The sequence below is a fragment of the Gopherus evgoodei genome, unplaced genomic scaffold, assembly GCF_007399415.2.
Source record: "Gopherus evgoodei ecotype Sinaloan lineage unplaced genomic scaffold, rGopEvg1_v1.p scaffold_31_arrow_ctg1, whole genome shotgun sequence".
NCBI classification, from domain to species: domain Eukaryota; kingdom Metazoa; phylum Chordata; order Testudines; family Testudinidae; genus Gopherus; species Gopherus evgoodei.
In genome coordinates, this window is record NW_022059983.1 from 6442662 (window position 1) to 6468884 (window position 26223).

Below are 26223 nucleotides of genomic sequence, written 5' to 3' on the forward strand. Positions count from 1 at the left end.
AGTCACCCCTAAGTTTTGGGGGCCTGGGAACAGAGTGTTTAAGGGGGAGGTTTCTCCGTAACAACACCAGCCAGCCACAAGGGCGTGAGCTAACACCAGCTTTGGGATATTGTAGGATGGGAACGTCTGCAGATGTCTGACCACAAGCCGGCCATGGCAAGGAATTGACATGTCTGAGAATAAGCTGAGATCAGTAACATCCTAACCTACAGGAGAAGGGACCCTGACATCGGTAGGGTGAGGAGTTACAGATAAGGAGGAGGGGAGAACCCCCTACTGAATAGGCATTAGGCACAGTGGCGTCAGCGTAATATTACAAAAGTTGCACCCCAGCCTGTGGGCAAGAGGCGAGCAAGATGCAGCATTTGGGGGGGGTCCGGATCACAGCCCCGCGTGATGAGGAGGAAGGTGCTGGTGAGGAGGAAGATAATGACTAACATTTCCGGTTGTTCTGCAAGGGGCAGTGTGAGAACGGGGCGGTTCAAATGGACATTCTGTATTACCGCTGTCCCCCAGGCTGGGCTGGAGCGTTTGGGACTCTGCTAAATGAGCTGATCAACAGTTAGAAACACAGAAGATTCCTCCAGTGCGAGGGCAGCAACCAACCCCATGGGGGTTCCCAACTGAACAGCAATTTTATAATACCAGCCCCGATCTTAGAACTAGAGCCTGTCAGACCTCTGAGTGATCCCTGGGAATTTGTAAGTAATCAATAGAATTAACGTACGATTCAGAGCTCGGGCTGCAACGCGCAGGAATCAGGTGCTGCGTGGGCCGTGCCGGGCGGGGGTCAGGAGAGCAGCTTCACCAGCAGCAGCCCAATCAGGCCAGGCAGGTAGAGGGCAAAGGAGAATTTCCCCAGAGCCAGGCTGGCCCCACTAGTGGTGGCGGGTGGTTTGGTGGTGGCGGGTGTTTTGGTGGCAGTGGGTGTTTTGGTGGTGGCGGGTGTGTTCTCTGCAGGTTTGGAGGTCGCGTTTGTGAAGTTGTACGTGTAGACTGCAGAAACCAGGGAGGTGCCAGCTGTAATGTCTTTTGTGGACTCAGTAACGCATCCTTTTCCAACAAGGGCTGAACAGTTGTACCTGAGGGAGAAAACCAGCCTGTTATTAGGCGCAGGCAGCTCTGGTTCCTTCTTTGCCCCCAGAAACTCTGTCTCCACCATCCAGTGGTTCCCACCTCTGCCTCCCGTTCCCACCCCCCCGGTGCTCTCCCTGCTCTCACTGTAACCAGCCATGGCAGGGTGGGCATCTGGTCCTCTCCTGCCTCCCCCGCGCCCCTTTCTGCAGCTCCACACGAGACTGAAGCTGGAGTTTGGAACCATCTGATCTCCGGGGGTGGCTCCTTCCCCAGTGCCCGGCCCCCCGAGGAACATGCCCGGCTCTCACTGTCCCCGGCAGCCCCAACCGTTCGATTCAGTTATTTTATAAACACCCCAAAGTGCTGGGAGTCCTGGACACACACTGAGAACAGGAGCTTCCGCACTGAGCAATAGCTTAGCTCCACCTTAAACATACCGGGGGGGTGGGGTCTAGTGGTTAGAGCAGTGGGGACTGGGAACCAGGTCTCTTGGGTTCTCTCCTCAGTTCTGGGAGGGGGCAGGGTCTAGTGAGTTAGAGCGGGGGAGGGCTGGAATCAGGACTCCTGGATTCTCTCTCCAGCCCTCACAGGGAACTAGGGGCTACTGGTTAGAACAGGGGGGCTTGAGCCAGGACTCCTAGGTTCTATCCCCAGCTCTGCGTCATTGACATAACAACCCTTCCCATGGCAAGAGATGCGTTGTCGTAACTCCAGGAGCAGGGCGGCATCAGTGAGATGGAGGAGCTGGTCTGGAAGGAAAAACTTCCTAATTCCTCTCTCCTTCACTCCTGCCAAAATCCTCAGCACAGCCCGAGGGTCTGGGAGACTCTAGGGGCCTGTCTATACTACACTTGGGTCACTATGTCGCTCAGGGGTGCGAAAAAGCCACGTCCTTCAGCGATGTAAGTTACGCCATCCGAAGTGCCAGGTGTGCACTTCCCGCTCCTGGAGGTGGATTTATTGTGCGGACAGCAGAGCTCTCTCCCATGAGCACAGAGCGTCTTCACCAGATGTGGTACAATGGCGCAGTGGAGACTGGCCCTAGGTTTCACCAGCCCTTTGGGGAGTTCCTGAGCCATGAGATTCCCGGGGCAGCTCCCGCACTGCAGCCAGCTGGCAGAATTTACCTCTCCGTATCGTCCCAGCGAAATCAATGCAATAGGTCTCGTCCCCCGTACAAGGGGTGACTGAGCTGTTGCATGGATCAGCGTTCAGAGAAAAGCAGGTTGGGCACTGCAGCCCGTTGGCAGTGGTGCTCCCCGTGGGCACTGAGAACCGAGAGAGAGAGAGAGACAGTCACAGGGTGGGTTAAACCTCGTTCAAATGGCAGGGCATGCCTGCTGACCTGCATTGGTCAAGCATGTGAAGACTCCACCCCAGCCCAATGGTATTGCTCTGTCTGTCAAACGGCAACCTCTGAACCTGGCGACCGATCAATTCCAGCATTTCCAGGTACTTCTTAGGCCAAGGGATTCTCAAACTGGGGGTCAGGGCTCCTCGGGGGGTTACAAGGTTATTACTTGGGGGTTCGTGAGTTGTCAGCCTCCACCTCAAACCCTGCTTTGCCTCCAGCATTTAAAATGGTGTTAAATATATAAACAAGTGTTTTAATGTATAAGTGGGGGTCACACTCAGAGGCTTGCTAGGTGAAAGGGGTCACCGGTACAAAGGTTTGAGAACCACAGTTCTAGGCACCTACAGCCAGAAGCCTGCTCCTTTTGGGGAGAAATCAGAATACACCCCCCCCACCAGCTGATCAGCCCAGCCACCTCTGCGATTGTCTCAGATCAAACACTGGGTCGATGGCCCCACTGACACCCCATCTCTGCTCTGCCCAGTGTGTCTGGGGGTGTAACACAGTGACACCCACAATGACTGATCTCCCAGATAGAAAGGAGGAGGATGGGGGGGGTGTGACAAAGTGGGGCTTTTCTTAATGTTTCCTCTGAATACTGTGTGGGTGCCTCAGTTTCCCCTATGCATTTCTTAAGTCTCCAGTGTGCATAGATGGCCAACACTTTGTATCCTGGCAACAAACTCCTGGGGCCCTTCACCCCTGCAAGGGAATAGCTAAAGGTGAACAAAGAGGTCAGGTGACCTCCTGGCCCGGGAAAGGAATGGAGCAGAGAGGAGGGGCTGGAAGGGGTTTCAGGCTGGAGCTGGCTGGGGACATGAAGTGAAGTGCAGATGTGGGAGTCTGGCTCACTGCCCCCAGAATGGACCCGGCCGAAGGGTCCGGTTCTCTGTACCTACAAGCTCTGTTTTAGACCCTGTTCCTGTCATCGAATAAACCTCTGTGTTACTGGCTGTCTGAGAGTCACGTCTGACTGCGAAGTGGGGGTGCAGGACACTCTGGCTTCCCCAGAACCCCGCTGGGGCGACTCACTGTGGGAAGCGCACGGAGGGGCAGAGGATGCTGAATGCTCCAAGGAGAGACCCAGGAGGTGAAGACGTGTGAGCTTCTTGCCCTGGAGACTGTCTGCTCCGAGGGAGAGGAGGCTCCCCAAAGTCCTGCCTGGCTTTGTGGGGAGCAGTTCCCGAGCATCACCCGGGGACCCAGGGACAGGAGGGGGAATGGAGGAAGAGGGGTATGGGGCTTGTGCCAGGGGCTTGTCCCAATGAACCATTCGACTGTAGCAAGGGGGCCCAGGGTGTAAGGATCTGCCAGGATGTGAATCGACCCTGCACCAGCCTGCCACGGCCCAGCTGGCCACGTGCTCCCTGCTGACGTGCGTGAACTGTTCGTTAATGTGCTTTGAGCTAGTGCCCTTCCCAGGCGCTCGAACGAGCTGTTCACGAGCATCAGCAGGGGGCATGCGAGGAGCTGGATTCGCACCCCAGCCCAGTGCCATTTAACTGTTCATGTGGACAAGCCATGAAACAGGGACAGTAAAAACAGACCCCTGCGTACCGTCCAGTACAGGTGAGTTGCACGTCTCTGTGCTGCACTGTGTGATGTTGATCCTCACATACTTGCCATTCCCAAGAGTGACAGTGACAGGGCCTTTTGTGACACCAGTGAAGTCATTCAAACAGCCTCTGGAGAGGCCCGTGGTCTTTGTCCCCTCTATTGTAAAGAAAGAAAACAAAGAACAGAACTGAGAGGCTGGGATGGGAACCTTGAGGAGGAGCAGGGAGGTTATTTTACCTCCGTGTCTGGCCCTGGGGCGACGCTGCTGGGAGCCTGTGCCCAGTTCTGGGCCCCACCATTCAGGAAAGAGGTTGGTCAGTGGCGGAGAAGAGCTGCGAGGATGATTGAAGGGTTAGAAAACCTGCCTTAGTGCGAGAAACGCCAGGAGCTCGATCCATGGAGCTGAACACAGGGACGGTTCAGGGGCGACTTGGTCCCCACCTGCCAGAACTTACCCGGGGAACAAACGTTGACTGACGGGCGCCTCAGTCGGGCAGCGGAAGGTCAGACGCCATCCCATGGCTGGGAGTTGGAGCTGGACAGACTCAGACTGGGAATAAGGGGGAGGTTTTTCACAGGGAGGGTCATTAACCACTGGGACGATCTCCCCGGGGCTGTGGTGGATTCTCCATCAGGGACAATGTGTAAAGCCAGAGGGGAGGTTTCTCTCCCAGCTCTGCTCTAGGGATGATCTGGGGCAGGTCTCTGGTCTGTGCTGAGCAGGGGTCAGACGAGACGATCCCAATGGTCCCTTGTGGCCTGGGGTCTAGGACTCGGTGGCTGTGTCTGTGCTGCAAAGTGAACCCGGGTTAGCCATGCCCTGGGGTGAGCGTCCGCGCTGTGAAGCCTCCCAGGGGTTAGATCCACCTGGACACCATCCAGCCGGTGCTGCACTAACCCAGGGGCAGCTCTAGGCCTTTGGGGGCATGTCCCAGGGCTCCTAGTGCTGCCCTGAGCTGGGCCGTTCTCTGCCACGAGTCTCTGCGACAGCGTCTCTGCCTGAGAGCCGGGTAGAGCCGGAGCCGGCTTCCGGGAACGTGGAGTTTGAAACATCACCAAGGGCCGTGTAAACCGGCAGGTGATTTCAGTGCAGCAAAAGTGAGTAGGAAGGAGGGCAGGAAAACACGGCCCCGAAGGAATTATGGGAAAGCGTTGGAGGACTATCAGCAACTGTGTTTAATAACCTAGTTTACAGCTGCGTCCTCACGGCAAAGTCAAAGTGGAACCCGGGTCTAAGCTACAGCTGGAACAACACAGCTGGCCTGAGCTCACAGCTCGTATCCTCTGAGGTTAAAGGGTTTTGTGGGTGGATAGTAGGGGCAGGTGTGAGGGTTAGGCCTAAACTTCGGGTCACATCCTACATTAACTGCAGTGAAACCGCACCCTGAGTGGGTGGAAGTTTTAATAAACCCATTTGTGACTGTGCTGGGAAAATTTCCTGAGTGTGGTCACAGAGAGAGAGAGAGAGAGAGAGAGAGAGAGAGAGAGAAAAGGGTGTATGGGGATAAATAGATAGACAGACAGACAGATAGATAGATCACATTAAAGCTCATTTGTGCTATGCATCCTTCCTAAAGGGTAAATGAAAGGAAACATTAAATCTCTTTAATTCAAAGGAAGGATGAACAAAACCAGATCTGTAACTAAAGTTTTCAATTTCAAAAGGGCAAAGGTTGAGAAGGGAACTAGTGAAATCTGCCGGCCTGAGGACCTCAGGGAATTGAACATGGAGAAGGTTTGGAATCTCTTTAAGTCAAATTGGCAGAAGCTATCTTGAATTTGCATCCCAAGCGAGGAGAAAAATTTTGTAAGGCAGGGCTCCAGCCCTGAGCAGGTGACTAACACCTTCAGACAGGACATTGGGAGCCCAGCAGTGTACAAGAGATCTCAGCACCAATTTCCCTTTTTTAACATGATTCAGAAGGTGCATTTCCACCCAAAGCAGCTTTGCTTGTTGCAGCCCAGCCGTCCATTGTGGAGATGAAAACTTAGTGAATAAAAATCAATAACTAAAGCCCAAGGGGAGAGATCCTGACCCCACTGAAGTCAACGGGAGATCTGCAACTGGCTCCCATGGGGCAGGATGTCAAACCACTGAGTCTTCCGGTCGCAACACCGTAATGTTGCCTGAATAAATGAAGCATCGAGCACAGACTGAGTGTTCTGTGCTGTGTGAATGCTCCTTGCCGATGGCCTGTTTGGGGTTGGCCTTAGCGACGAGGATGGTGACAGACTGTGAGGAAGGATGTGACTGGGTTGATGGCAATGTCACCTACGCAGTGTGTTTTCTTCTGCCACCGTAATGCAGCCGCCTTTAGCCGTCTCTGCTGTGCAGGTCCCTGCTGGAGGCTCGCAGGAGTCTGCTGAGCCGGAGCACTGCTGGCACGTCACGGTTTGTGCTGGAGTAAGAAGAACCAGTGTTTCCTTTTTACTGTGGTGTAACAGTGTCCCCTCTGGCACGTCCCTTACCCCAAGTCTTCCCCCTCTGCTCCAAACAAGCTGAGGGGTTAACAGACCCAATCTCCTCTGGTACACTCGGCAATCGCACAATTTCAGCCCTGGCCCAGCGGTACCCAGGGGGTGAGTATGGGGAGCGGTGAAGGGATGGTGCTCTTCCCAAGCTCCGCTCACAAATTAGGCTCCGCCTACCCAAGATCTCATTCCTCTTTTAAAGGTATTCACAGTGCTGGAGAGTTGCTCACTTCTCAGTGTGCCTTGGATGAGGCCATTGCACGATCCAGGTCTCCTGGCAGCCTCCCATTGCCCTCTCCCATCACCTTCTATTGCAGGGACACCAGGCTAACCCTCCCACCCCCTACCTAATGTCAGGGGCTCTGTGTGCCCCCCATTCCCATCCCCCATACCAGGGTCCCCCATTCTCCCCCCATGCCGAGACCACTGTGTGCTCCCCCTCTCCCACCACCACCCCCATCATCCGTCTTTCTGTCTGGGAGATCAGCTGCTCAGGGTGTATCATGTTAAACTCCATGGGGACGCTGGACAGCGCTGGGCTGGGAGGGGTTGATGGGCTGGAAGGTGTCAGTGGTCCTATCAACCAGTTCTTTGACGTACACACAGTTACAGAGGGGGTTGAAAGTGTGGCTGGGCTGGCCAGAAGCCAAGGGGCTCTGTGTGTCCCCGATTTCCCTCTTCCTGTTTTCTGATTTCCCCCAAAGTCAATGTGATTCTGTCCAGCGATGTCTAGAACAGCCCCTGAAATTATGGAGTTGATGGAACGCAGCATTCAAAAGTTACTTCATTGCACAGAAATAGGGAAATACCACTGAGGTGAGTGCGACCAGCCCTCTGGGCTGCCAGCTGGCCAGCAGAGGGGTCTGACGGAAAGGTTTGGGGTGCAGAACCCAGTGTCTTGGCCCCTAGGCTCGTGGAGATTGCCCCCCATTGGGAAGGCTCTGTGATGGACTGGACCCCAGGTTTACAGCGGTTGCACAGACCTTAGCTTAAGTTAAAGCCAACTTTGCCCACATCCCTCTGGATCAGCCCAGCCATTCTCAATCTATGGGGGATGGGAAGGATGGAAATTGCCAGGCAAAAAACTGCATTAAACAGCACAAAGGGACGTTCATTGTCCCTTGTTCCCCAAATTACAATTGATACAGTCTCGTTAACCACAGCGTGTGGACACACACATACCTCTTGGAGACATGTAAATGAACAATCTCTGCCCTTCAGTCCTCATGTACAGCACCCTGCACACAAGCTGTGTAAGTGCAGCAGCTTTGCACCTTTTCTTTTAGAGAGGTGGAGATTTTCAGGCTGTGATGCTGATCTAGTCTGAGCTCTTGCATAGCCCAAGCCAGAAAACCTCACCCAGCACTTCCTCCATCCAGTCCATATCTGATAGCTGAGCTACAGCCGATCTTTCAGAAGGATGTCCAATCTCGGTGTAAAGACTCCAAGGGATGGTGTAAGGAGGCGCCCGGGCTCCCCGCCACTCCTGAGAGGGACGACCCAGAGCAGGTGCCTCAGTGGGTGGAGCCACCGCCACCTGTTCCCGCCCCCTGGAAGTCAAGGGGCGGGACAGGAAGTATAAAAGCCCGGCCCCAGCACTCAGTTGGCGGCCGGCTGCTGGAGAGGACAGATGCTGGTGCTGGAGCTCTCGCCGGGCCCAGCCTGCCCCGCGCTCCCTACCCGGAGGAGCTGCTGGGCCTGCCCCGAGCTCGCTACCTGGAGGAGCTGCCGGACCTGCCGATCGACCCCTGCCCCGAATAGCCCATGGTGCTGGAGCCCGCAGAGGACAACACCCTGATGCAGGTACGGCCCGAGGGGGAGTGTGGAAGTAGCCCAGGGCAGCCGACCCCAGTCTGGCTGCAGCACTGCCAGAGCCCATGTCGGTGTGATGCGGCCGGGATCCCCACTGACACAGCAGCGGCTTTTCTGCCGCTGCCAGGGGCCCAGGCTGGGACACAGTGGAGTGGGAGGGCTTGTGGCCCCCCTGCCACCCAACTCCTGGGTGCCCCTCTCCCCCTCCCCCAGGCCTTTGGAGGCCTGGGCCTATCACTATTACTCAGCCTTGCCTGAGGGCCTGAGCCCCTGACTCATTGTTGCTCCACCCCGACCCAGGGCCTGGGCTTATGGTCCTTATTCCAGTTCCTGCAAGGGCCGCCAGGAAAAGCTCCCGTGGCCGGACTAATTCCCCAAACCTCAGCAGTGTGCAGTGAGCTGGTGCAGCTCCCCACCGCCCCAGAGAAGGTTGAGCCCCGGCCAAAACCTCTACACTCACCATCTGGTCATTTTGCGCTAAGGCGCTAGAACGCCCTTTTAAAATCTGGTCAAAGATCAACCCTTGCTATGGCGGTGTAAGGAAAACACACAGGGACAGCTGCAGCCGACAGAGCAGGGGTCTTGTGATTGGGTTTGCCCACCTCACAAACCCTCAGTTCTTGCCACCCAGCCCTGTTGCTCCATGTTGCCCGGGATTGTCTTTGGAAAAGAGGCCGGTGGAAAATTGTGTGGCGAAGGTGTGGTCGCTGTAATTGAGCACCAAGTCTATAAAGACCCTGTGATGGTAACAGTTGTTGCTTTTGCTTATAAGAACATAAGAATGGCCAGACTGGGTCAGACCAAAGGTCCATCAAGCCCAGAGTCCTGTTTGCCAATGGTGGCCAATGCCAGGTGCCCAAAGGAAACGAACAGGCAGGTTATCATCCAGTGATCCATCCCCTGTAAACCAATCCCAGCTTCTGGCAAACAGAGGCCAGAGACACCATCCCTGCCCATCCTGGCTAATAGCCATTGATGGACATATCTTGCATGAATCTGTATAGCTCCCTTCTCAACCCTGTGATAGTATTGGCCTTCACAACACCCTCCGGTGGCCACCCAGACCGACATCCAACTGCCTGAAAATAAACTCCATGGGATAATTCACCAGGCCCATCTCAGCCCTCCGGTGAGTTCGGTTCCATCTCCTTTCGCAATCTCACAACAAAGCTACAGCAGCGGGCTGTTTAATATAATCAGTGCCATTCCCTGCTATAAAAACATCCATGAGGGCAGACTCCGTAACGGCTCTTAGAGGCGACATCTCGATGTAGATGCTTTGCTCGATGCTGGTCTACGTAGGGGCTATTTGGAACAAGTTTAATTTGGATTTGGGGCACTCTTCAGACCCGCAGGGAACAGAAGCCATGTTGATTAAAATCTCTTTCTTTTACCAGGTGGAGAGCGTCTCCTCTTTCTCCTAGGCTTCCTCTTGGACTTTTGCTTATGGCCGGCCTTGCACGTCAAAGCCCTTCTTTGAAAGGGTTTTGGGGGACCTGTGCATAGCAGGTATGACACATTTCTCTCTCTCTTCCTCCTTTAATGTACATCAGCCCCGGTCCCTCCTGCACATCTGGATTCCCCACCTTCTCCAGAACGTCACAGGAGATGTAGCCTACCATGTCTCTAGCTATGTTTTGAGCAGCGGATTTTACGTGGGTTTTAATAATCTCCAGCCCCCTCCTCAAAAGCAGTACAACTTTTCGAAAGAGGCTACAGACATCATGATATCCAGGAAGGGTGTATGCAGCCTGGGCTTTATCATAGTTGCTATAGACGGTGGGGTCACCATAGTTTATTAGGGTCACCATAGCATAGTGAGACGTGTCTGTTCTGGTCTGTCTTTATTTTGAGGGGATTGTGTTGATGTGACGTTTACTGACAGGCATGTAATGCGGTTTATCATAGGGGATGGTGACAAACTTGTTCCTTTCTTGGACGGCGCCACAGTGTAACAGGGGAATGGAAAAGTCCTCCACAAACCTTTTTCAAAAGTTCTTCCGGTTGCGTTTTCTAAAAGGGGCAACAACCAGGTTTAAAACTGTCTCTGTCAACTGTTTTCCATACTGTGGCAGGGTGCTCTAGGTCTGGAGGCCCCCGCTGTCCTGTATCACCTTGCCCCAGAATAGAGCAGAGAGAAATCCTCCAGGCAGCCTAGAGTGGCTGCAGAGGTGCGGCCAATCAGAGGGGCTGATGGAGCAGCCAATCCGGGACCAGAATTGCCCTATATAAGACGAGCTGCAGAGCAGAGAAGTTCAGTTCCTGCCTGGAGCTCAGTGAGGGAGGACTGGGTGCCTGTCTGGCTAGATGAGCAGCAGGCCATGGGCAGCTCACCAGGCAGAACCAAGCCCGGGGAAGGCTGCCAGAGACCAGCTGCCTGGCTGGCTGGATAAAGCAGCAGCAGGACCATGCAAAGGTCAGCGCGAGCGGTCTGAGCCCAGGACCTCGCCAGACTTGAGGAGGGAACCGAGATGGGCCCTGCTGGTCTGGTTGCAGACTGAGCCCAGGGAGGGCTGCTGAAAAGGTCACTGGCTGTGGGTACCGGCTGGGCCCCGGCTGGGTGGTTGAAGAAGGCAGTGCCGTGGGGAAGAAGTCTCTGAGCTACAGCCCCATAGCAGGGCCGTGATAAGAACTCAGGACTGTATATCCCAGAAGAGTGGGGCAACGTGTGCGGCTTGGCCGGAGGCTGAGCTGCGAAGACCAGCCGAGAGAGCCAGTGGCCGGGGGGCACTTGCAAGAGGCGGCTGCCACCCTGCTGTAAGACTGAAAAAGAAAAGCAGGTCACACCTAACCGAGAGAAAGGGGGCCAGCCACGAGAGGTGGGTGCAGCCCCATGAAAAAGATTGTGATTGCAGGTATATTGGCCAGAGAAAAGAGAGCGCTTGTGAGAGGCTGACCCATTACACATGCCTTCAGAGAATTTGAGGGGTTGACATCAGCAGGTCTGGTACATGGAGTTTGGTGACAGCTCCAGCCGTCACTCTTTATAAACTCAGGGAACACGTCGAGGGAGCAAACAGTTTGGTGGGATGCAAAATATCTCCACAGCCGAGATTTTAAAGTTCTGTTAAATGGCTCCACAACCCCAGCTTTGACTTCATTATTAGTAACCAAATGGGGCGCGCCATTAACGCCGCTTCAACAATCGGCTTGAAGGTTTGTTTAAAAATTCTTTCCCCGAACGGTTTGTCATTTTTGAGGCACGTGAGCTTTGCTGAAAATAGCCTTAAAGGCGGTGGATACTTCACTGCCCCTCTTGTCGTTTAGGCCTAAAGCCCAGGCTTATTTAGACAGAAAGTCTGTTGCTGTTAAGACGTACTTAAAATCACTTTCAAACTCCAGCGATCAGGAGGTTCCAGCCTAGACCCTCACCCTACACCTATTCTAATTGTACGTTTCCCTGCTGGGACGCCCTAAGGGGGGCTGAAACCCCCTTGGTAGAGGGTGCTGGGAGGAGGTCTTAGAGGGGTCACAGAGTCCCCTTTTAGGATGGTCACCTCACCCCGGAACCTGTCCTGATTGGTCAAATCTTCCCTCAGGGACATCCTATGGGCTGAAACCGACCCCACTTGGTAGAGTTCTTAGAGGGGTCACATGCCACCCTTTGCTTCTGGTCATGTGTCCATCTTGACCCCTGAAGTAATACCCCAGGGAGTGAGTCTTATGGTGACAAGAGAGTGGGGCCTGAGGGGGGAAAGGGCGGGTTCAGTGTTTGCACTACCTCTCTGTCCCCACACACCCCTCTGGCTAGTGTGTTTAGATGTTCATAGAGTTTGGTTGCATGGGTGTGTTCCCCCTGTGCCGCCCCAGCCCTGCGCATGCAGCTGGCACAGCAGACCTTGAGTGAACTGCCCAATGACCACACGATCCATGAAGGGACGAAGGCACCCGACCAGCTTATTGTTGATGAAGCACGGTACCATCCTTGATATACTCCCTCTGAGATACATCTTTACACCCCAGATATATGCCAGCTTCTGGGAGCAGGTCCTGCCTCATACCAGGTAGAGGTGGAGAACATACAGTGTGTGACCGTGGAATCAAAGGCTGTAGCACAATACAAATGCACCGGGGGTTGAATTAAGCTTGTTCTGGTGTAACGCTGACAGACCCCAGGCGCTGGCAGGCGGGATCGAACTGGGGAACCTCTGGAGCTCAGAGCATGAGCCTCTATTGCATGAACAAAAGCCAACTGGCTGGTAACTAAGGCTGTAAAGCAGATTCATTTGATCTCTCTCTCTAAGTGGTCTCAGTTCCACTACATGGGACACACACACACACACACACACACACACACACACACACACACACACACACACACACACACACACACACACACACACACACACACACACACACACACACACACAGAGCGCCATGCATATTCTTCAGTGGCTAATGCATCTGTCAGCTCCCCAGTCTCAGGCAGACGGGCTCAGCAGCGGGCAGCCCGCACACAACACCACACCGAGGGCTTTTATTTCAGATTCTGATTTATTCAGTGAATTTACTAATGCACAGAGAGATTCCAGCCAGCCGTGAGGTACCGGGACAGACACACCCATACGCTGGGCAGACCCTTGGCTATGCAGCGGCCCCTTTTCATTGCCCAGCAGCATGCAGGGGCCTCGAAGGGGGTGCAGCTGGGACTTCAGGCCTTTATCCACAGGCACCAGGTGCTGTGTGGGCCGTGCCGGGCGGGGGTCAGGAGAGCAGCTTCACCAGCAGCAGCCCAGTCAGGCCAGGCAGGTAGAGGGCAAAGGAGAATTTCCCCACTGCCAGGCTGGCCCCACTGCTGGTTGTTTTGGGGAGGGTGGTGGGCTTAGCGGGGTTGGTGCTTGTGGGAGGGGGACTAGGGGTATTAGCAGAGGTGGCATTTGTAGGAGGGGGGTTGGTGGTCTTACGGGGGGTGGTGCTTGTGGGAGGGGGGGTGGTGGGTATTGCATCGGCCGGAACAGAGCTCCCCCATAAAAAGACGTATCTGTAGACTGTAGAAATCAGGGTGGTTTCAGGTTTAATGTCTTTTGTGGACTCAGTAGCACAGCCTTTTCCAACGAAGCCTGAAATACCTGAATCTGAGGGAGACAATCAGCCTGTCATTAGACGGGGGAACCTCTGGTTCCTTCTCTGCCCCAGAACCTCTGTCTCCACCATCCAGTGGTTCCCATCTCTGCCTCCCGTTCCCAACTCCTCCCTGCGCTCGCTGTAACCAGCCACGGCAGGGTGGGCGTCTGGTCCCCTCCTGCCTCCCCCACGCCCCTTTCTGCAGCTTCACACGAGATTGAAGCTGGAGTTTGGAACCAGCTGATAACCCGGGGAAGGCTCCTTCCCGGGCGCTCGGCCCCCCGAGGAACACGCCCGGCTCTCACCATCCCCAGCAGCCCTGACCACTCGGTTCAGTTATTTTGTAAACACCGCAAAGCGCTGGGAGTCCTGGACACACACTGAGAACAGGAGCTCTGCACTGAGCAATAGCTTAGCTCCCGACTAAATATACCAGGGGGTGGTGTCTAGTGGTTAGAGCAGTGGGGCTGTGAGCCAGGACTCCTGGGTTTTCTCCCCAGCTCTGCATCATTGACATAACAACCCTTCCCATGGCAAGAGACCATGTTGTCATAACTCCAGGAGCAGGGCGGCATCACTGAAAGTGGGGAGCTGGTCTCGAAGAGAAAACATCCCAATTCCTCTTTCCTTCCCCCAAGGCAAAAACCCCACTTGGCCACCTCCACCCGCCCAAGTGCTCAGCACAGATTCCAGGTTTCACCAGCTCTTTGGGGAGTTCCTGAGGTGTGAGATTCCCGGGGTAGCTCTCGCACTGTCCCCAGCTGGCAGAATTTACCTTTCACTAGGTACCCAGTGAAATCCATGCAATAGGTCTCATCCCCGGTACAAGGGGTTGTTTGAACATTGCAGACAGTGAAGTTCAGAGCAAAGCAGGTTGGGCACTGCAACCCGTTCTTGGTGGCATTCTCCTTGGGCACTGAGAACCAAGAGAGACAGAGAGACGGTCACAGGGTGGGTTAAACCTTGTTCAACCTGTAGGATGCGCCCACTGCCGTGCATTGCCCGAACCTATGAAGACCTCACCCCCAGCCCGACGGCATTTCTCCATCTGTCTGTGACCCAACTATCTGTGAACGCCACATCCGATCAGTTCCAGACCCCGGCGAGTTTGAAGGTGGAGCTGACAGGTTGAGGGAGGTTTAGATTGGAGCCCATCCCAGCTGCCGCCCCCTCTCTCGCGTGCAGCCCTCGCCCGTCTGGTTTCACATGGGTCCCAACTGTTCCACTCCCTAGTTTGGGGACCCGCCAGCGACAGGCATTTCAGTGGCGACAGAAATGACATTTGAGTGAATGGACAATAAAGGGGAGAAATAGTAACACATACAGTTGTGACGGAGCTTGTCCACATGAACAATTCAACTGTAGTAAGGGGTGGGGGAGTCTAAGGATCCTCTGGGGTGTGAATCTACCCTACGCCAGCCTGCCACGGCCTAGCTGGCCATGTGCGCCCTGCTGACGTCCCTGAACCGTTCATTAATGTGCTTTAAGCTAGTCCAATTTCAAGCCGCGCTAACGAGCTGTTCACATGCATCAGCGGGGGGCACATGGAGATAGGGCCAGCTCTAACTTTTTTGCTGCCCAAGCAAAAAAAAGATTGCCCCCTCACTATAACACGCCCCCACAAGCACCGCCAACCCCCCGAATGCCACACTGCACCGCCCAAGCCCCCTGCACCCATGAGAGCCGTGCCACCCAAGCCCCCACGTCCCCCAGCACCACGCCACCCAAGTCCCCACCCCCCCGAGCGCTGCACCACCAAAGCCCCCCACCCCCCGAGCGTGGTGCCACAGAAGCCCCCCACACCCCCGCTCCTCCCCAGCACCATGCCGCTGAACCCCCCCATGCCCCCGAGCACTGCCAAAGCCCCCCACGTCCCCGTCCCTCTTGAGCACCATGCCGCCCAAGCTCCCCACCCCTCCAGCACTGCGCCACCCAAGACCTCCCCCACCCCCGAAGCACTGCACGGCCAAAACAAAAACAAACCAAAAAAACCTCCAGTGCCGCCCAGCCAAAGCAAAAACAAAAAGAACACCCCAGTGCTGCGCTGCCCCAAGGTGCCACCCCAAGCACGTGGTTGGTTGGCTGGTGCCTGTAGCCGGCACTGCATGGAGAGCTAGATTCACACCCCAGCTCACCATCACCTAACTGTTCCTGTCGACAAGCCATTAAACGGGGACAGTAAAAACAGATCCACAACGTACCTCCAAGTACAGCCGAGTTACAGTTATCTGTGTCGTTGCATTGTGTGATGTTGATTCTGAAATACTTGCCATTCCCAACATTGAAAGACATGGGGACTTTGATGTCACTTTTATAGGTATTTAGACACTGTTTGTAGAATGAGGTCCTTGTCCCATCTTTGTTAAAGACAGAAAACGAGAGACTCAGAGGGAAATCTCATGTAACAGCAGGGAGGTTATTTTACCTCCATGATTGGCCCTCGGGTAACAGCTGCTGGGATCCGGTGTCCAGTTTGGGACCCACAATTCAAGAAATTAAAGAGGAACCTGGATCTAAACTCCACCCCAAATTGCATCAGCTAGCCTGTGGTTAAAGGGTTTTGTGGGTGAATAATAGGGGGAGGCGTGGGGGTTATGGCTAAACCTCGGGTCATGGCCCACATTAACTCTGCAGTGAAGCCAAACCCTGAGTGGGGGGAAGTTTGAATATACCCATTTGTGACTGTGCTGGGTAAATATCCTAAGTGTGGTCAGAGAGAGAGAGAGAGAGAGATGGGTGTATGGAGATAGATTTGATTAGATAGATAAAGACAGAGCACATTAAAGCTGATGCTGTGCTATACATCCTTCTTATAGGGTAAATGGAAGGAGCCATTAAATCTCTTTAATTCAATGGAAGGATGAACAAAAAAGAGTCTGTAACTCAGGTTTTCATTTTCAAAGGGCAAACATTGAGAAGTTAAGGGAACGAGTGAAATCCGTTGGCCTGAAGAGCTCAGGGAGCAGAACACAGAGAAGGTTTGGAATCTCTTTAAGTCAAGTGGGCAAAAACTTCCTTGAATTTGCACCCCAAGCAAGGGGGAAAACGTGTAAGGCAGGGCTCCAGCCAGGGCTGGCGCTTCCATTTAGGAGACCTAGACAGTCGCCTAGGGCACCAGGATTTGGAGGGGCAGCATTTTGCGGCTCTCAGCGGCAATTCGGCAGTGGGGGGCCCTTCCGCGCTCCGGGTCTTCGGCGACAATTCTGCGGTGGGTCCTTCACTCGCTCCGGGACCCGCCACTGAAGTGCCCTGAAGAGCGGGAGCGCAGAAGGACCACCCCCCCCGCCGCAGAATTGCCACTGCCTACCGGAACCACGGAAGGAGCCCCCACCTAGGGCGCCAAGAACCCTGGCACCACTCCTGGCTCCAGCCCTGAGTAGGGGACTAACAGCTTCAGACAGGATCCTGGGAGCAAGCCGACAGTCTACAAGGGATCTCAGTGCCAATTTCCTGTTTTTAACACATTTCAAAACGTGCACTTCTACCAAAGCAGCTTCGCTTGTTGCAGCGCAGCCGTCCATTGTGGAGATGAAAACTTAGTGAAATCCTGGCCCCACTGAAATGAATGAGAGATTTGCAATATGAGGCCAGGATTTCAAACCTCCACATCTTCCAGTCACTACATAAGACAAAGTAACGTTGCCTGAGTGTCAAATGCAGACTGAGTGCTCTGTGCCGGGTGAATGTGCTTTGTTGATGGACTGTCTGGGGTTGGCCTTAGCGATGAGGATGGTGACAGACTGCAGGGTAGGATGTGCCTGGGTTGACGGTAATGTCACCTACCCAGTGTAATATCTTCTGCAACGGAGAGGCAGCCACCAGTAGCATTGTTGTCTTGGCAGGTTCCTGGAGCAAACTCGCAGTTCTCCGTTAGGCCAAAGCATGTGTCACATGTCAGGGTCGCAACTGGAGGAAGAAGAAGAAGAAGTGTTTCCTTTTTACTGTTGTGTAACAGTGTCATGTCTGACATGTCCCTTAGCCTGAGTCTTCATAAGAATGGCCAGACTGGGTCAGATCAAAAGTCCATCTAGCCCAGTATCCTATCTTCTGACAGTGGCCAATGCCAGGTGCCCCAGAGAGAATCAACAGGTAATCATCAAGTGATCCATCCCCTGTTGTCCGTTCCCAGCTCCTGGCAAACAGAGCTAGGGACACCATCCCTGCATGTCCTGGCTATTACCATTGATGGACCTATCCTCCATGAAGTTATCTAGTTCTTTTTTTAAACCCTGTTATAGTCTTGTCCTGCACAACGTCCTCTGGCAAAGACTTCCACAGGTTGACTATACGTTGTGTTTGTTTTAAAATGCTGTCTGTTAATTTAATTCAGTGACTCCTAGTTCTTGTATTATGAGAAGCAGTAAATAACACTTCCTTATTTACTTTCTACACGCTTTTATAGACCTCTGTCATATCATAGAAGATTAGTGTTGGAAGGAGGCCATCCAGTTCAACCCCCTGCTCAAAGCAGGACCAATCCCCAACTAAATCATCCCAGCCAGGGCTTTGTCAAGCCAGGCCTAAAAACCTCTAAGGATGGAGATTCCACCACCTCCCTAGGTGACCCATTCCAGTGCTTCACCACCCTCCTAGGGAAACAGTTTTTTCTAATATCCAACCTAAACCTGCCCATTACTCCTTGTTCTGCCACCTGGTACCACTGAGAACAGTCTAGATCAATCCTCTTTGGATCCCCCTTTCAGGTAGTTCAAAGCAGCTATCAAATCCCCCCTCATTCTGCTCTTCTGCAGTTCCCTCAGCCTCTCCTCGTAAGTCATGTGCCCCAGCCCACTGATCATTTTCATTGCTGTCCTCTGGAGTCCCCAATTTGTCCACATCCTTTCTGTACTGTGGGGCCCAAAACTGGATGTAATACTCCAGATGTGTCCTCACCAGTGAGGAATCGAGGGGAATAATCACTTCCCTCAATCTGTGAGCAATGCTCCAACCGATACAGGCCAATATGCCATTATCCCCACTAAGTCATCTTTTTTCCAAGCTGAAAATTCTGTTTTTATTAATCTCTCCTCATACAGAACCTGTCCTATATCCCTAATCATTTTGTAGCCCTTTTCTGAATCTTTTCCAATTCCAATACACCTTTTTTGAGACAGGGGTACCACATGTGCATGAAGTATTCAAGATGTGGGCATAGCATAGATTTATACAAAGGCAATATATTTTCTGTCTCATTATCTATCTCTTTACTGATGATTCCCAACATTCTGTTTGCTTTTTTCACTGTAGCTGCACATGGAGTGGATGTTTTCAGAGAACTATCCACAGAGACTCCAAGATCTCTTTCTTGAGTGGTAACAGCGAATTTAGACCTCATCATTTGATATGTAGAGTTGGGATGATGTTTTCCAATGTGCATTACTTTGCATTTATCAACGCTGAATTTCATCTGCCATTTTGTTGCCCAGTCACCCAGTTTTGAGAGATCCTTTCATAGCTCTTTGCAGTCTGCTTTAGACGTAAGTATTGTGAGTAATTTTGCGTGATCTGCAAATTTTGCCACCTCATTGTTTACCTCTTTTTCCAGATCATTTATGAATATATTGAATGAGACTGGACCCAGTACAGACCTCGGGGGGACACCACTATTTACCTCTCTCCATTCTGAAAACTGACCATTTATTCCTACTCTTTGTTTCCTATCTTGTAACCAGTTACTGACCCATGAGAGAACCTTCCGTTTTATCCCAAGACAGCTCGCTTTGCTTAAGGGCCTTTGGGGAGAGACCTTGTCAAAGGCTTTCTGAAAATCTAGGTGCACTATATCCACTGGATCCCCCTTGTCCACATGTTTTTGACCCCCTCAAAGAATTTTAGTAGATTAATGAGGCATGATTTCCCTTTACAAAAACATGTTACTCTTCCCCAACAAATCATGCTCATCTATGTGACTGACTATTCTGTTCATCATTATAGTTTCAACTAGTTTGCCCGGTATTGAAGTCAGGCATACGGGCCTGTAATTACGGGGATCGTCTCTCGAGTCTTTTTAAAAAATTGGCGTCACATTAGCGATCCTCCAGTCATCTGGTACAGAAGCTGATTTGAATGATAGGTTACAGATGACAGTTAGTAGTATAGCCGCAATTTGGCATTTGAGTTCCTTCAGATCTCTTGGGTGAATCTCGTCTGGTCCTGGTGATTGTTACTGTTTAGTTTGTCAGTTTGTTACAAAACCTCTTCTAAAGACACCTCAATCTGGGACAGTTCCTGAGATTTGTTACCTAAAAAGAATGTGGTGTGAGAATCTACCTCACACCGTGAGCTATGAAGACTGATGCAAAGAATTCATTTAGTTTCTCTGCAAAGGCCTTATTGTCCTGAGTGCTCCTTTAGCATCTCGATCTTCCAGTGGCCCCACTGGTTGTTTAGCAGCTTCCTACTTCTGCTGTTACTTTTGGAGTCTCTGACCTGCTGTTCTTCAAATTCCTTTTTCAGCGTCCTAACTATATTTTTACATTTCACTTGCCAGAATTTATTCGCTTTTCTATTTTTCTCATTAGGATTTAACTTCCACATTTTAAAGGATGCCTTTTTGCCTCTCACTGCTTCTTTTACTTTGTTCTTTAACCATGGTGGCTCTTTTTTTCGTTCTCTTAAATGGCGCCACCAGCTGGTTCTTTGATCTACACACAGTCACAGAGCTGGATGAAAATGTGGCTGGGTTGGCCAGATGCCAATGGCTCTGTGTGTCCCCGATTTCCCTCTTCCTGTTTTCTGATTTTCCCCCCAAATCAATAGGGTTCTGCTCAGTGATGTCTAGAACATCCCCTGAAATTATGGAGTTGATGGAATGCAGCGTTCAAAAGTTACTTTGGTTGCATAGAAATAGGGAAAGGCCACTGATGTGAGTGCAGCCAGGCTCTCTGGGCTGCCAACCGACCAGCGGAGGGGTCTGACAGAAAGGTTTGGGGTGCAGAAGCCAGCTGTCTTGGCCCCTAGGCTTGTTGGGATTGCCCCCCATGGGAAGGCTCTGTGATGACTGGTCCCGAGGTTTACAACCAGTTACATGGCCCTTAGTCTTTGGGATATAAAGGTGGCATAAGGTAAAGCCAACTTAGCACCCATCGCTCTGCCTCAGCCCAGGTGTTTGCAATCTGTGGGGAATGGGAAGGATGGAAATTGCCAGACAAAACACAGAACAAAAGGACGTTTGTTGTCCTGTGTCCCCAAAATTACCGTTGATACAAGTGACATTAACCACAGCTCGTGGACATGCTGGGGACCTGAAAGTAAACAATCTCTGCCCTTCAGTCCTTATGTACAGCACCCTGCTCACAAGCTGTGTAAGTGCAGCAGCTTTGCACCTTTTCTTTTAGAGAGGTGGAGATTTTCAGGCTGTGATGCTGATCTAGTCTGATCTCCTGCATCGCCCAAGCCAGAAAACCTCCCCCAGCCCTTCCTCCATCCAGCCCATATCTGATGGTTGAGCTACAGCCAATCTTTTAGAGGGGCGTCCAATTTCCATAGACAGTGTCCGAGGGATGGAGAAGCCACCCTACCTCTTGAGAAGCTGCTGCCAGAATTAATTCCACCTTCAATTGGTCTAAATTCAACTCCCAGTCATTGGATCTCATTCTGCCTCTGTTTGATATAACTATGGTGCTTGGGAGGAAGGGGAACCACACCCTGAGTGGTGCATTGAGGCCAGCCCAACCCCTGGAGTAGATGCAGCTCAGCTGATGGGTGAATGCTTTCCTCGGCCTGGCTACCAGCTCGGGGAGGTGAGTTCCTAGAATGATGGAAAAACCCCGTCCATTGGGACAGGCAGCGTCTTCACTACGGGGTTCTGCCGGCCCAGCTACAATGCTGTGGCTAAGCTACTACAGTAGCCATAGTGCAGACAGGGCCCTGTACCCCACCCAGAGCTAATCCCCCCTCCCTGCACAGACTGAATGTTCCCCTGACTGGGGATCCATTGGGTGTAAAGTCTCCAAGTCCGGGGGGGGGTTACATGGCCACAGCAGCGGATGACTCACCTTGTGCACTCGTTGTAGCTAGGAGAGCAGGGAGAAGGCAGAGGATGAAGGAAACCATCCTGGTGCTGGGAGGCCCACAGGGCCGGGCTCGGAGCTGAACGGAGCTTCTCACGGCTGACACAGCGAGCTCTGCCAGAGGGGAGGAGGAGAGACTCAAGACCGAAATGAGGATGGAAAGGGAATAACAGCCGAGATTTAGGGGGGAAGCACCAGGCAACAGAGCTCACAAATAACCAATTTTGTGCTTCACTGGCAATTCCAAAAGATAAGGGGGAAAATCATTTTTGGTTGACTCAAAATTCTCGTCCCACTGAAAAACCAAACAAAAAGTGGTTTTGATTCATTTTCAAGCATTTAGAAAGATTGTAAAATTGGATTAAATAGAAATGTTGCCAACATTTTTAAATGAAAAGATATTTTGAGTTAAAAAAAATCAACAAGTCTAATTCTGGAAATGCCCAGACCAAACTTTTCCATTTTTTCAAGATTTTATTTTTCTAGGCTATTTTTTTCAGCTGAAACAGGGCAGAAAAATTGACACAAATTTGCAAAATGTTTCAGTCTCTTTGAACCTGCATTTTTCACTGGAGAAACGTTTTGGTCAAAACATTTCTCCCAGTTCTCTCATGCCACCGACATGCCCAGAGATAACAGAGTGGGAGTCCTGGGGTAGAGCCCTGCGTGGGGCTATTTTTTAAATCCCACTCCCACCCGCTCCTGAACTGTTCCTTGCATTTTTATTTCACTCCCATCCGCCAAAACCTTTGATCCTGCAAATCCCACAAGAGATACAGAGTCCCTCAGGCTACTTTTAAACAAAACAGTCTGGTTAATATATTATACATATAAAGGGAAGACAGACATCATTTTTACCACTAAAAGTATCAAACTAATCTTACTTAAACCATGTAAAAAGTAGTTTCACTGCTGTTATAATGGACACCAAATCTCTTTCTATCCCTCACTTAAATTTAAGGGTAAAAACCTTTATTTTTAAAAAACCAACTTGCTTTATATTGCTGAACTTCTATTGAAGACAAGCTGCTGCCCTATGATTTCCCACATATTACCACAGTCGGCTTTCTTTGCCCACCCAATCCCATCTGCAACAAAGTACTTTTACCCGCTCCCTCTATTGTGGTAGCAGGTCCTGCGGGTCCCGTGGGATCCCAGTCCCGCTGCAGGGCTCTAGCCTGGCCCAGGTTTCACTCCCTCGTCCATGTTTGCTCCAGGACTGCACCGTCCCTTCTGACATGGGGCGACTGGCACGGCCTGTGGGGCACCGGGGTCAGAGCATCCTGCTGGTCTGCAGAGGGTCACTGCAGTGTTTTCACATTATCTCTACCCCCTTGGGCAGCCCAACGGCTTCTTCTCTTTTCTCTTCTGCAGCCGCACAGCGAGCTGAGGTGTCCATTGATCCTCCTGCGGGGATGCTCAGGTCCCTTCTCTGAATCAGCTGGGTTCAGTTAGAACCGGTCAGGTCTGGGAGGCTTCAAACCCCTCAGCCTCCATGTGCATTACTTTGCATTGATCAAAACTCAACTTCATCCGCCATCGCGTTGCCCATTGACCCAGCTCCGTTCAATCTCGCTGAGGTTCCCAACTAACCTCAGTAAGTTGCCTCCTCTGCAGATTTCACCACCTACTTGCTAACCTCCCATCAGACCATTTCAGTCACTTGAATGCTGGATTTAGGACAGAGCTTGGAGGCCTCCACTTTTAAGCTTTTGTCATCACACAAAATTACCATGAATTCTCTCTCTGTTTTCTAGAGACACAAGGTGGGGGAAAGAGAAGAGTGTCCGAGCGACACAGAGCTCTTCTGCGGGTCAGCAGAGCTCCAGAGCTTGTGTCTCTCCCCAGCAGAAGTTGGTCCAATAAAAGCTTTTCCCTCACCCATCTTGTCTGTCTAGTATCCTGGGACCCACAAGGCTACAACAATGCTGGAAACTCCTCTGTTCTCCTCTGTTCTCTGGCTGTTGTCCTGTTTCTGCTCCATGACAGTCCCTTGCCTCCCCACCCAGCACTGCTTCGATTCCTTACTGCCCTGCAGTGAGGGAGTTTGCCAAAGGCTTTTTAACAGTCCAAATCAAGTACATCGACTGGTTCTTCTCTTCTCCATAAGCCTGGGACATTCAAGGCAGCTGGAGGAAGTCTGAGGCCCGACTCCCAGAGAGTTTCAGCAGACGCTGGCCTCCTCGCTGCGGGTTTTGCCTTTGAAAATCTCCCTATTTCGCTCACACACCATTCCACGAGTGGGTCTTCTTTTCCTTTTCACAAACTGAGCTGCTTTATCCCTGCTCTGTTGTCGTCGTGAGGTTTCCCCATTTACAATATATCTCCAGCCTTTACGCATTTTGCAGCAGATCATGGAAGATTACAAAGGATAATATAACATGGCATTAAAAACTCTTACCTTTAGCCACGCAATGATTCCATTCACCTCCAAGTTCTCTGTGAATTGAAGAGATGCACTAATCTCTCTGGCATGGCCACTTTCTTCTCTATATAGGCCAAAAATAGAATTAGGAGTAATGATTTACTAAAATGTAGCATGTTATATGATCCTCACATCTGGCCACTCCCTCTCTAAGTGCAATTCAGACCAACTATTTCTCAACCCATCAGCTTCTGTTTTATAAAATTTGTCTCATAAAGTCTGCTAGTTCGTGCAACAGAGATAAGAGGTGATACTCAGCTCAGTCACGAGGGTAGAGGTGCCACTGTTTTGCACATTAGAGGTGTTTAGCCAGATCATGGGATGGGGTAGATCATAGAGCGACAACAAATTGACAGAAAATGAGGATCAGACCCCACTGACTCCAATGGGGATCTGGTTCCATTAACTCTAATGGAGCGACTGCCGCTTGACACCAAATGGGGGATCCTGTGAAACTTCCAAGGTAAATAAGGTTGGCCATGGAGTTGGTTCCCTCCCATTCCCAGAACAGGGTTGCTAAAGTCCTTCTCATTAAATTGTGTAAATATTCATTGGTGACATATTTTCTTCCTCGCCCCATGTCAAGGGCATTGCAGCAAACTGGGTCTCATGCACGTGACGTCACACCCAGCTTGGGGAATTTAGTTATAGAATAACTGAGCGGAGAAGAGCATTTCGGCCTTGGTTGTATTTCAAGCCAGTTTTGCTCCCAGAGGTTGTCGAGATGAGTAGGGGGCTTCCAAAGAGAAGCCAGATGTTAGGATCACCAGGAGTCTAAAGAGAGAGACTGTTGATGAACAGTGCAATGGAAAACCTGGGGATTAGGTAATGCAAGGCTCAGATTCAGCCATTTGTATCAGTGCCTCGCCAAATTTGCAGCCTTGTTCTCGAGAATCTCGGCTGTCATTGAAAACACAAGAGTAAGGAAAATGGAAAAGTCCCGCACCACCTTTTTCAAAAGCTCTTTCGGTTTTAACTAGTCCGACGCTGTCACCTTTTCTAAAAGGAGCAACATCTGTTGTTTTTTTATTCAACTGTCTCCTTAAAACATTTTCCATCTCTTCAGAGAATTTGAGGGGTCGACATCAGCAGGTCTGGTACATAGAGTTCTGTGAAAGGTCTGGTTGTCACTCTTTATAACATGTTGAGGTAGCCAACAGGGTGGTGGATGCAAAATGTCTCCACATTCAAGTTTGTAATGTTCTGTTAAATCACTCCACAACCGACACATCGTGCCACTTTAGCATTCTGCTTGAAGTTTTGTTTAGAAATTCTTTTCTCTGACCTGTAATTTTTGATGCAGGAAACCTTCACTGAAAATAGCTTTGAGGCCATGGTACTTCACTGGCCCTTTTATCTTTGAGGCCTAAGGCCCAGGCTTATTTAGAGAGACTGTCTATTGCTGTTAAGATATACTTGCAATCACTGTCAAACTCCAGAGATCGGGGGGTGGGGGAGGGTACCAGCCTAGACCCTCGCATTACACCTTTCGTGATTAGTACACGTTTCCCTGCTGGGATGCCCTAAGGGGGGCTGAAACCCCCTTGGTAGAGGATGATGGGAGAAGTTCTTAGAGGGGTCACACAGCCCTCTTTTTGGGTGGGTCACTCCACCTCAGAATCTGCCCTGATTGGTCAAATCTGCTCTCAGGGCGGTCCTATGGGGCTAAACCCCATCCCTATTGGTACAGGGTGGTGGGAGGAGTTCTTAGAGGGGTCGCATGCCACCCCTTGCTTCTGGTCATGTGTCCATCTTGACCCCAGGAGTAATACCCAAGGGGGTGAGTCTTAGAGTGACAAGTGGGTGGAGCCTGAGAGTAAAAGAGGCGGGTTCAATGTTTGATTGATGTTGTCACCCTTGTACTACTTATCTCTCCCCATGCACCTCTGTGTCTATCTGGAAAGATCTTCAGGGCAGGACTGTGCCAATATGTCTGTGCCGCGCCTGGCAAAATGGGGGCCTCGATCTTGTCAGAATCTGGGCAGCACTTGGGACAATGCATCCCTGATCTCTAGATACCACACTAGTGTACATTTATTTCTGTCTTGCATGCCAAGGGACCTCAGATCTTTCCAGGCCAGGATAGCACTGAAATGCAGCCACTTCTGGGGTAGGGGTGAACCCCAGATTGGGGAATGTCTAAGGACAGCAGCATTTAGGAAATTTGCCTTTGGAGATTAAATATCCTCAGAGAGGAGCCAAGTGGCTTTAACAGAGACAAGGGTGGAAATTGGCAACTGCTCTGCGACTTCCACTCATCCTCTGCCTCTGGTAGCTCAGCTAGACTGCTGCCGAAGGACTTTTCCGCAAGGGTTCCCTCCACTTTCCCAGTGGCTGCTCCCCTCCTCTGGCCCTACAGCCTTTTCTCTCCCCAGCTGTGGGAGGGCCACTGGTCTCCCTCTATTAACCATTTAGGATGTATCCACACTGCAACTGGGAGGAGTCTGGCC

At 51.7% G+C, this 26223-nt stretch overlaps 2 protein-coding genes across 2 annotated transcripts; both read right to left on the reverse strand.

The window, feature by feature from the left end:
* Positions 1-948: 948 nt before the first annotated feature.
* Positions 949-8743, reverse strand: LOC115640434 (phospholipase A2 inhibitor and Ly6/PLAUR domain-containing protein-like). Its single transcript, XM_030543171.1, has 5 exons — positions 8733-8743; positions 7820-8010; positions 6265-6546; positions 3989-4144; positions 949-2345 (listed from the first exon to the last, which is right to left on the reverse strand). Exons 1-5 carry the CDS (start codon positions 8741-8743, stop codon positions 2119-2121), a joined length of 867 nt encoding a protein of 288 aa, XP_030399031.1. The 3' UTR covers positions 949-2118.
* A 4205-nt stretch (positions 8744-12948) lies between these two features.
* Positions 12949-21578, reverse strand: LOC115640598 (phospholipase A2 inhibitor and Ly6/PLAUR domain-containing protein-like). The gene is made up of 5 exons (XM_030543480.1): positions 21334-21578; positions 17120-17242; positions 15538-15693; positions 14112-14252; positions 12949-13347 (listed from the first exon to the last, which is right to left on the reverse strand). The coding sequence occupies exons 1-5, from the start codon at positions 21389-21391 to the stop codon at positions 12977-12979; spliced, it is 849 nt and encodes a 282-aa protein (XP_030399340.1). The 5' UTR covers positions 21392-21578; the 3' UTR covers positions 12949-12976.
* Positions 21579-26223: the final 4645 nt, after the last annotated feature.

Coding starts and splice junctions, on each gene's coding strand:
- LOC115640434 (XM_030543171.1), bottom strand. Junction 4,145..6,264: donor GGCAGAAGAAAACACACTGC/GTAGGTGACATT, acceptor TCTTTACAATAG/AGGGGACAAAGACCACGGGC. Junction 2,346..3,988: donor CAACTCACCTGTACTGGACG/GTACGCAGGGGT, acceptor CTCGGTTCTCAG/TGCCCACGGGGAGCACCACT.
- LOC115640598 (XM_030543480.1), bottom strand. CDS start 21,391: ATGGTTTCCTTCATCCTCTGCCTTCTCCCTGCTCTCCTAGCTACAACG. Junction 17,243..21,333: donor AGCTACAACGAGTGCACAAG/GTGAGTCATCCG, acceptor TTCTTCCTCCAG/TTGCGACCCTGACATGTGAC. Junction 13,348..14,111: donor CACTGGGTACCTAGTGAAAG/GTAAATTCTGCC, acceptor TGTCTCCCTCAG/ATTCAGGTATTTCAGGCTTC.